General features: G+C 42.3%; 1 protein-coding gene across 1 annotated transcript; it reads left to right on the top strand.

The window, feature by feature from the left end:
* Positions 1–465: 465 nt before the first annotated feature.
* LOC135540046 (E3 ubiquitin-protein ligase RNF10-like) lies at positions 466–10389 on the top strand. The gene is given in 18 exon segments (XM_064966363.1): positions 466–1042; positions 4954–4989; positions 4992–5137; positions 5412–5617; positions 5708–5798; positions 5879–6063; positions 6187–6323; positions 6586–6740; positions 6874–7002; positions 7101–7350; positions 7468–7601; positions 7710–7827; positions 7924–8025; positions 8125–8262; positions 8413–8504; positions 8686–8743; positions 8933–9076; positions 9166–10389. Coding segments are annotated over 18 exon segments (2358 nt in total). The 5' UTR covers positions 466–876; the 3' UTR covers positions 9237–10389.
* Positions 10390–10430: the final 41 nt, after the last annotated feature.

Below are 10430 nucleotides of genomic sequence, written 5' to 3'. Positions count from 1 at the left end.
CCAGTACATACTGCTGAAATGATGTTATGTGGTTCGTAAGGGCAGCGTAGCTAACAAATTATCAGCCAACATAACGTGCTAGGTAACTTATTTTGAAACATTTGTAGTTAAAGCAATGAATTTGTATTCGCTCCGCTGCATGTTTTCTACCATTTTCTTCAGATCTGAAAACGCACATTTCCTGAATATTTGCACTACGTATTACCTTACGGAAATAGTGTCATCTGTGTGTATACTTCATATTTTGGCGTATTTAGTACGATATCCGGGAACTTTTGGCATACTAACTATATCCATACTATGACCATAAGCACACTATATACTAAATTCACGTCACAAATAGTACGGTTAGTTTGAGTATTCGAACACAGTTTCAGTCTTTCACGTTAGTTTTCCTACCTGCTATGTTAATAATTAACATTAGCTATCGATGAGTTCAAATATGTTGGGTTGGTACTACATTTCCCATAATCCCTCCCCGTACAAAATAACAACCACGCCGATCTCATCTGGGTCTTTGTGGTTCCTGTTGCCATTATTAGGAGATCGTCCATGCGATCATATTTTTGGTGGAAAACTGCACAAGTGTCCGTTTGGACAGACCTTGGAGAACGGTCGACGCCTTGTTGGGGCCAAGTGTTTCCCAGAACGCTAAAAAGCAGAACTTTGCGGGGTCTTGGCCCCGCTGTGTGAGCCGTCGTTTTCTCTTTCTACACCGCCTCCATTACTGAGACGCCCAAATTGTGTCTCTATTTTTCTATTGTTTGTTTTGTTGTCAATATGTCGCCGTGATGGAGTTTCTGTGTTTGACAGAAATGAATCAGGGCCTGACCCGCAGTCGCAACAACCCGGTCTCCTCTCCCTTTGCCCCATTTAATGCTGGAGCGCACGGGCGCTCTCTCCCTGGAGCTCGGCCTAAATACCTCTCACCGAAAAGAGACAACTATGGAGAAGAATCCAAACAGCAATGCCAACAGCAACAAGGTTCCGCCCCGTTCGAGTTCTACAGGCCCAACAGCCGGCGAATCTAAACCGAAAACAGGTGAACATTAATTAAGAATTCTAACCAAATCCTAGTTAATCTTTCCTGACTGGTTTAACTACCCAGCCAACGTTCTCTTAGCTTGCTAAATAGTTAGTTTGAGTATTCGAACACAGTTTCAGTCTTTCACGTTAGTTTTCCTACCTGCTATGCTAATAGTTAATAATTAGTTAGCTAAAGCTAATAGTTAGCTAAGGTTCCCATGCTGTAGTGCATGGTTTGTTTACTTGATATGGGAGATGACGTGCCTTGACAGAACGGGTGCGTTCGCTCTGGCTATCCGATTTCAGAACAGTCTCGTCTGAGTCTGCAAAAGTTCAGAATAACTGCGGTATTTACGAACGCTCAACACCCGTTGAAGGTGTCAGTACTTTTTATTTAACTTTTATTTAACTAGGCAAGTCAGTTAAGAATAAATTCTTATTTACAATGACTGCCAACAAAAGAAACCCAAACCAGGACGACGCTGGGCAAATTGTGGCCTGCCCTATGGGATTCCCGATCACGACCGGGATTTAACCGGGCTCTATGGTGATGCCTCTAGCACTGTGATGCAGTGCCTTAGACCGTTGTGCCACTTGGGAGCCCGAGTCGCAAAGAAGTCTGCAAAAAGCGTATTTCAATTGTAGCCACCCTTTGCCTTTGACAGCTTTGCACGTGCTCGGCATTCTCTCAACCAGCTTTGAGGTAGTCACCTGGAATGCATTTCAATTAACAGGTGTGCCATGTTCAAAGTTAATTTGTGGAATTTCTTTCCTTAATGCGTTTGAGCCAATCCGTTGTGTTGTGACAAGGTAGGGTTGGTATACAGAAGATGGCCCTATTTGGTAAAAGACCAAGTCCATATTATAGCAAGAGCAGCTCAAATAAGCAAAGAGAAACCACAGTCCATTATTTAAGTCATCCTGAAAATTTCAAGGACTTTGAAAGTTTCTTCAAGTGCAGTTGCAAAAACCATCAAACGCTACAATGAAACTGGCTCTCATGAGGACCACCACAGGAAAGGAAAGGATAAGTTCATTCGAGTTACCAGCCTCAGTAATCGGCAATTAACTGCACCTCGGATTGCAGCCCAAATAAATGCTTCTCAGAGTTCAAGTAACAGACGCATCTCAACGTCATAAATTAAGGTTCAATTAAAAAATGAACTGCTCAGAGGAGAATGCGTGAAGTCAACAAGTGCTTAGCATATGTGGGAACTACTTCGACTGTAGGAAAAGCATTCCAGGTGACCAACTCTTGAAGCTGGTTGAGAGAATGGCAAGTGTGTGCAAATTTGTCATCAAGGCAAAGGGTGGCTACTTAGAATCTCAAATCTAAAATATATTTTGATTTGGTTAACACTATTTGGTTACTACATGATTCCATATGTGTTATTTCATAGTTTTGATGTCTTCGCTATTATTCTACAATGTAGAAAAAAGTAAAAATAAAGAAACCCTTGAAAGAGTAGGTGTGTCTAAACTTTTGTCTGGTACTGTATATTCAATAAATAATGCTGATATCTAACCACAGGTTAACTATTGTTCAGTTGAGAATCTAGTTATTCAAAGGGTCTGTTTCATGCATACACTGAGTGCTTACTTAACACCAGAGGCTGGTGGAGTTAAAAGTGAGCTTGCCCAATAATGGACTAAAGTAGCTTACATTACAACTTATAGTCCAAGGACCTTACATGTTCTGTTTAGAGGTGAATTGTTCTTGTAGCCAAAACAGCTAAATACTCTATTGACATGTGAATTGATTCTCAATTGCGTTAAGGTTCTAGAAACCTAAAGCCCTCTACTTTCATATCACATCAAAATAATTGTGAAATGTGAAATATACACAATGTACACTGTTTTATAACAGTTGCAGCCAACAGTATTTTCTTTGTCACAACACGTTTGTAGGGTCAATCTTCAGTTTACACACAGGTGTTCGGACATGCAGATGGCTAATTGGCACAGATATGTCTCTGTCTTCTGTCTGTTTTCCGTAAAGTATCATCAAAATATGGCCGAGTGGGACTCCTAACCCTATAAAGGTGTGTAGTAATTTTAACCTTTTTGCTGATTTGAAAGATAAGTTACTTATGTTTCCATAACCGTACCGCAAGTGATGCGTTTTAACTTTCGGAACAAGCTTCGGGGCTCTTAACAAAAACCCCGGGCCACCAGATACTATTGTCATTAGGTGCTAATGTAGTTAGTGTCTATGCATTGAGTAAAAGGGAGTTATGAAGGCCCTAGACAGTGGAGAACGCCATCTAGTTTTAGCATTGTAGATTGTCTCCCTTTGCCATTCATTTGGGATTGAGGCATATGTTTTTAACAGGAGCTACACAACATGTCCAACAACTCCTGACAACTTTGATTTTAGAGTGATCTATCACTTTAAATGTAAGCAATTATGAGTTGACTTGCTCTGGCTTGTGCTTAAGTCCATGCAGCCCACCCAGTGCGAGTCATGTGGGTTCTCAATATCAGCTTGCACAGTTTGCTCAATGTTCACTTTGTCTATGATTTTTTTGAAAATGAGATTGCTGTCAGGATTTTGTTTCCTTTTCACCAATAGGCCTTTCAGTATTGTTGTCTTTTAGATCCATTGCCTTCAGAAAGTTTTCACCCCTTGCCTTTTTCCACATTTTGGGTTACATGAATTTTAAATGGGTTAAATTTAGATTTTTTTGGTCACTGGCCTACACACAATACCCCATAATATCAGTGGAATTATGGTTAGTAGCTTTACAAAAAAATGTAAAGCTCCTAACCAATAATGCAAAAGAATTATTGGCAAAGCAATTAACTTTTTGTCCTGAATACAAAGTGTTATGTTTGGGGCAAATGCAACACATTTACTAAGTACCACTCTCCATATGTTCAACCATAGTTGTGGCTGGATCATGTTATGGGTATGCTTGTAATCATTAAGGACTGGGGAGGATAAAAAAGAAACAGAATGGAGCCAAGCACAGGCTAAATCTTAGAGGAAAAACTTGTTCAGTCTGTTTTACACCAGACACTGGGAGACAAATTCACCTTTTGACAGGACAATAACCTTAAAAACGAGGCCACATCTACACTGGAGTTGCTTACCAAGAAGACTGAAAGTTCCTGAGTGGCAGAGTTACAGTTTTTGACTTAAATCTGCATAAATCTTTGGCAAGACTTAAATGTTTGTCTTGCAATGAACAACAACCAATTTGATAAAGCTTGAAGAATATTGAAAAGAATAAAGGGCAAATAATGTACAATCCAGGTGTGCAAAGCTCTACGACTTATCCAGAAAGACTCACAGCTGTAATCGCTGCCTAAGGTGATTCTAACATGTATTGACTCAGTGGTGTGAATACTTATGCAAATTAAATATTTATGTATTTCATTTAATACATTTACATACATTTCTTAGAATGTTTTCAATTTGTCGTTATGGGGTATTATGTGTAGATGGGTGAGAACATCTATTTAATACATTTTTAATTCAGGCTGTAACATAACAAAATGTGTTTTAAGTCAAGGGGTATGAATACTTTCTGAAGGCACTGTAGGTATTTCATACAACAGTAATAATATCAGCAAGATCTTCATAATCTTCACCCCTTCCTTAGATTGATTTGTTTTGTACTTTACATCAGAGTGCCTCAGGGAAAGGCAGATAAAGCAATGCAAATAATGCAGTCCGGTGGGAAATTAACTTTAGGGTCCACTGGCATGAAGACTGTTCAGCAGCTCAAATCAGCAGGATCGGGGGTGTTGTATTTAGGAGGCCATGGATCACTAAAATAATGATTATGGTTACAAATATTATGGGGACACCTACACATTTGGCACCCAAGCATGAGTTATCAGTATTAGAGATCAACCGATTATTTTTCGATACCGATTATTGGAGGACCAAAAAAAGCCATTTTCCCCTTTCATTCTCCCCAGATGGTAAGAATAATGGAAGCTCTAAGCGCTACAGCCGCAGCGAGAGCCCTCCCTTCCCAAGAGTGACAGTTTCCCTGGCCCTCGTCGCACCAATTCACAGAAAAGCAAGAATTTTGACAAGAGGCCCACCCAGAGAGGTGAAGCCCGGCAGTATGGCATTACAGGTGGAGGAAGACGTGAAGAGGTGAGCCTTCACAAGACTTGACAGTTATTTATCCTTTTTTGGATAGTCTATTAAAAAGAGCGCTTAGTTAGGTCCTATATTTGTATCTTTCCACATTGAATTAATATCAGTATAATTGCACTTATTGACAAATTAATGGTAGAATTATGAGTCACTGAACGGTAGAAACAAGGCAGCATCAACCCACATACAGTAGGACATCTAACTGGAATTGTATTATTCCTACCTGTCAATCAGAAAAGTTGGGCTCTAATTTTCTTCTCCCTTCCCCCAGGTAGCAGAGTGCCGCCGGGCCGAGTTCAGCCCTGCTCAGTTTGCTGGACCCAAAAAGATCAGTTTGAACCACTTGCTCAACTTCACGTTTGAGCCTCGTGGGGGCCATGGTGGTCTAGGAGGAGAGAAACACTCCTGCTGGGGCCGCCACAACAAGTGGGGCCACAAGCATAAGCCCTTCAACAAGGAGCTTTTCCTCCAGGCCAAGTGAGCTCCTGATCAATTCAGTCTAATTTGTACAGTATGAGTTGTTAGGTTGCTATTTATTAACTAATTGGTGTTTTTTTTGTGCCTTAGTTGCCAGTTTGTGGTGACTGATGACCAGGACTACAAGGCTCACTTCACTGACCCAGACACTCTTGTGAACTGGGACTGTGTGCAGCAAGTGGTAAGTTCCGTACACCAGACATTTTGGCTTGAAATCGCCACATCAAATTAACTTTTAATGTAAATATTATTTCCCTCCAGCGCATCTACAGTCATGAGGTTCCCTCCTGCCCCATCTGCCTCTACCCCCCTGTAGCGGCCCATATCACCCGCTGTGGCCACATCTTCTGCTGGCCATGCATGCTGCACTACCTGTCTCTCAGTGACAAGAACTGGTCCAAGTGCCCCATCTGTTATGAGTCTGTACACTCTGACGACCTCAAAAGGTTAGAGAGAGAGTGATGTTAAACAGCCTTATTAGAAAATTCTGTATTGCTACCTTAGGGAAATAAAATATTGTGGTTGAAAATGGTTAGTAAAATGCTCTATCCCCTCGTATCTCACTGCAGTGTGGTTGCGATGGAGACCAGGCAGTATGCAGTTGGTGACCTCATCACCATGCGCCTAATGCGAAGGGAGAAGGGGGCTCTGGTGGCCATGCCCACCTCCCAGTGGGTGAAGGTGGAGGAGCCTATTTGCTTTGGAGGTGAGATTTTAATTTTTAGCAGATGGTCTGAATATCCAGTGACTTCTAGTTAGTGCATCCATCTTAAAGTAGTTAGGTGAGACAACCACATCAGTCATAGTGAGTACATTTTTCCTCATTAAGGTAGCCATCAGCAAAGTCCGTGCTAGTAAGAAAAGACAGGTGTTAGTGCAAAGTAGGCAAGGTTGGATGATGACCAAATGTTTACCATATAACTGTGTCTGTGGTATGCTATATGTGAGTTGTTGTACCCCTGTTGTAGATGTGCACCTGAGCCCGTACTCCAAGCTGCTGCTTGCCTCTCAAGAGCAGTTACTGGGCCTGGTGGCTGAGGAGAAGTTTGTTTTGCAGGCTCAGCTCACCCTGGAGGAGGATGCCACAGCCTGCTTCATCCAGAGCGCCCTGTGCAGTCTCCAGGTAACACTGACAAACGAATAGCTTGTAATTTAAAACACAGGTAGTGTCTGCTGCATTGTTACCCAAACTTGGTTCAAGTCATATAGGCCGAGGTAGCATGAACAAACCCCCTCTTTCCTCTGTTGTGGTCCAGGAGCGAGAAGAGGCTCTGCTGAAGCACCAGAAGGCATGTACTAAGGACAACTTAGAACTGTCAAGTCTCACTCTGGCAGGCCCCCCCTCCCCTGAGGAGGAAGTAGTGACAATCTTCAGCATTACCAAGGTAAGTGTTGCCATTTAAAACTCCTTTATGTAACATTACTCTCCAAATTCACCTGTGTTATTGGGTCTGAGAGATTATCTGTGTTTTACTCTTGACAGCCGGTGCTGCAATACTCCTCTGCATTTGATGATGAGGTAGCAGAGGTTCCAGAGGAGGACCCAGGGGATGCGCCTGGTGAGGAACCAGAGCTCCTGGAAGGGCTCCTGGAGAGAGTGCTGGAGGAGTCCACTGAGGCCTCTGGGGATGCAGCTCCAGAGCCCCAGCCTGCTGAGGAGAACCCTCCCAGCCAGGCTGAAACAATGTGCCCCCAAACCTCAGAGCATGGTCCCTCCTATTACTTCTACCAAGGTAGGATGCCCTTTAGCAAAATGTCTTCATCAGTCTCTCCACTCAATGCCTACCTTGTCATCTATATTGTCATCAAAAGTCCAGTCTCTGTACTTACTCCTTTCATTCTCCCTTCAGCGGAGGACTGCCAGCAGATGTTTTTGCACCCAGTGAACGTGCGCTGTCTGCTGCGTGAGTACGGCAGCCTGGAGGCCAGCCCTCACACCATCACTGCCACTGTGGTGGAGATTGAGGGGCAGACTATCACAGAGGTAAGTGATTAGATCTGTAACATACTACTTAAGTATGTTTATTCATGAAATGCACCAATACTTTTTTTCTTCTGGCTCATTTCATTGTTTTCATTCTCTTGGCTAAAGGAGATTCGCCGTCGACACCGCTACCTGGCTCACCTGCCGCTCACCTGTGAGTTCAGCATCTGTGAGCTGGCCCTGCACCCCCCCACCCTGTCCAAAGAGACCCTGGACAGCTTTGCAGGTTAGATATCCTAACACACACAGTCTATTCATGGGTTGTTACAGTACTACTCCTCATATCCAGGTCTACTTTCTCTGTTACTCTTATGTGACTCAGATGACTTGGAGAAAAGAAAGCGTCTTAGACAAAAGAAAGCAAGGGATGAGAAGCGTAGGGAGAGGCGTATTGAGATGGAGGAGAACAAGAAGCAGGGGAAATGTGAGTACATTTTACTTTAGGTTGTTTCTCAATGTAAAATGTGTAACAAAAAACCTGTAGTCAGATGGGGTATCTTAAATGTACGGTCTTCTCTCTCAGATCCAGAGGTGCATATTGGGCTGGAGAATTTTCAGCAGTTCCCGGCATTTGGATCACCACTTCACAATGGCAGTCCACCTGTGTACCCCGAATTTCTGTTAGCCCCTCCCTCATTCCTCAGCAGCAGCCCAGTCTCTGGTGAGACCAGCTCTTTCAACTGTCCCGTCTTAGCAACTTGAGATTTTGTGACATGGAATTCATATTTTGGACAAAATATAGCACATTTCAAACAGTGCCTTGGATGTCTGAGCCTTGTGAACTGAAAACACCATTTTCCTGTTGTTGCAGATGGGCTGATGTTCCCCAGTCTGAGTGGACACAGCCCTGTGCCCAGCGTGGGCAGTGTGGAGGATGACTCTAACTGCATGTCGTTTGCTCAGGTCTGTTGGCCCTTCTCATTCATTTACTCATTCCTAAATGTATTATTTTCATTATGGATTGATTACCTTGGATGTCAGGATGTATCATGGCCTTTGGATATTGACAATGAATACCAGTAATAGACCATTTGTATAACTTTCTGACTTTCTCGTTCATCATCCCTTATTCTCCCCTGAAAAGATGCTGAGAGATGGGAAAGCCAGGGTAGATGCTGGGCCATGGACCACCTCAAAGAAAGGTGACAACTACACATCTAAAGCCTTCCATTTCTCCTGTGTCTGTTAGTGCTTGCTCAAATCAGTTGGCCAGACAAGTATTGTCAGCTGAAACCTATATTGGACAGCGAAGTGTCAATGGGCAGTGTTGGACCATGTTTGACTCCTCTTTTTCTGTGCTGCTCCCTCATACATGCTGCTGGCTCCTCCAGTGGCAGATAGTGATGGAGAGAGTGATGGAGAGAGTAACCGGGTCCCAGTTCCCAGCTTCCAGAACTCTTTCAGCCAGGCCTTCGAGGAGGCACTCCTGCAGCACCAAGGTCCAGCTGCTCCAACCCAGCCGTTGGTCATCCCTGGTCAGTCTTTCACTGTGTCTTTGCTTGTGAGTGATTACTTATTTATGGCATTAGACTGCATACTCATCTCATTCCTCACTGTCTTTCAGAGGAAAAGAGAGGGAAAAAGAAGAAGAAACAGAAGCTTCTATTCAGCACCTCCATGGTTCACACAAAGTAGACTACACTGAAGTTGAGACTTCTCCCTTTACCCTCACACTTTTTATTTGATCCATCTCCTGCTATCACTTGTCATTTTTCCATGCAGCTTTATTTTAGAATTATAAGCAATGGAGATTTTTTTTTTAGTATGTAGCCAAAGGAGGTAATACCTCCACCACAGTCCCACTCACTATTTCTTCACTGGAACATCATGCAATTGTTTTATTATGCATTCTACAATAGTGCGAGCGTGCAAAGATTTGTTCCACAACAAAGATTTTGTCAGACATACTTTGGGATTAGACGGATCAGTTTACCATAGTAGGATCTACTTAAGGATGATTAAAATGGAATAAGTTTAAGGGATGCATTTTATATTTGGGGTAGCAGTCAGCCAATGAACACTGTCAGCCATGAATTTGGTCTTCAAACAAATGTCTACTTAACTAACTAGTAAACACTTTTAGAGGTGCAGACTTGAGCGTAAACTAAAAAAATAGGTGCACACTGTTTCCAAACATTTTAATGGGTATAGTAACCAGCATTGCTGAAACATTGGTTGGGAGTATAATTAGTGTGCCACTTTATTTTTATACTAAACTAACAAAATCCCTTCCAATGAAAGTTGTTATATTTGAGCTTCATGCTGAGATGGCCTGAACATAGCAGAACCTCTATGCATGAGTCTGATTCTCTTAACAGTCTGGAGGGAATGCAAGGAATACAGTGTAGCTTGTATTAAAGAGGCTTGAAAACCTGTTGTGTGTGTGTGTGGTGGCTGAGAAATGCACTGTAGACCTTGTTTGATTTATTAGACCATACATATTAATTTTCTACTCTTTGTTCAGTTTTTCCCTTTTACCACAGGCATTTTGCTGTCCTTTTCCTCATTTTACTAGTGTGCGGTCCAATTTGTAACATTGTCTTTTTACCCCCTGGTTTCAATTCAGTATTGCAAATATAGTTTTTGTGTGAAGCTAGAGATTTGCATAGTTTTGATTGCTTGCTATATGAGGAGTGAAAAGGTGGGATTTAAAGACACTATGTAAGTTTTGTTTGAAGGTTATTTTATTTACCTTTTGATTATTTGGGTGCAAACATGAGTAAACATGAAATAGGCTTACATTAACTGGCCTGACATTGGAATGAATAAAGGGTTATGCTCAAGCAAACTAATTGTCTGGATATCTTTGGTATTGCAGCAACAATGAGA

This window comes from Oncorhynchus masou, chromosome 1 (genome assembly GCF_036934945.1).
Source record: "Oncorhynchus masou masou isolate Uvic2021 chromosome 1, UVic_Omas_1.1, whole genome shotgun sequence".
Taxonomy (NCBI): domain Eukaryota; kingdom Metazoa; phylum Chordata; class Actinopteri; order Salmoniformes; family Salmonidae; genus Oncorhynchus; species Oncorhynchus masou.
Note: the sequence above shows the minus strand (reverse complement) of the source record. Positions and strands in the feature narration are given on the sequence as shown.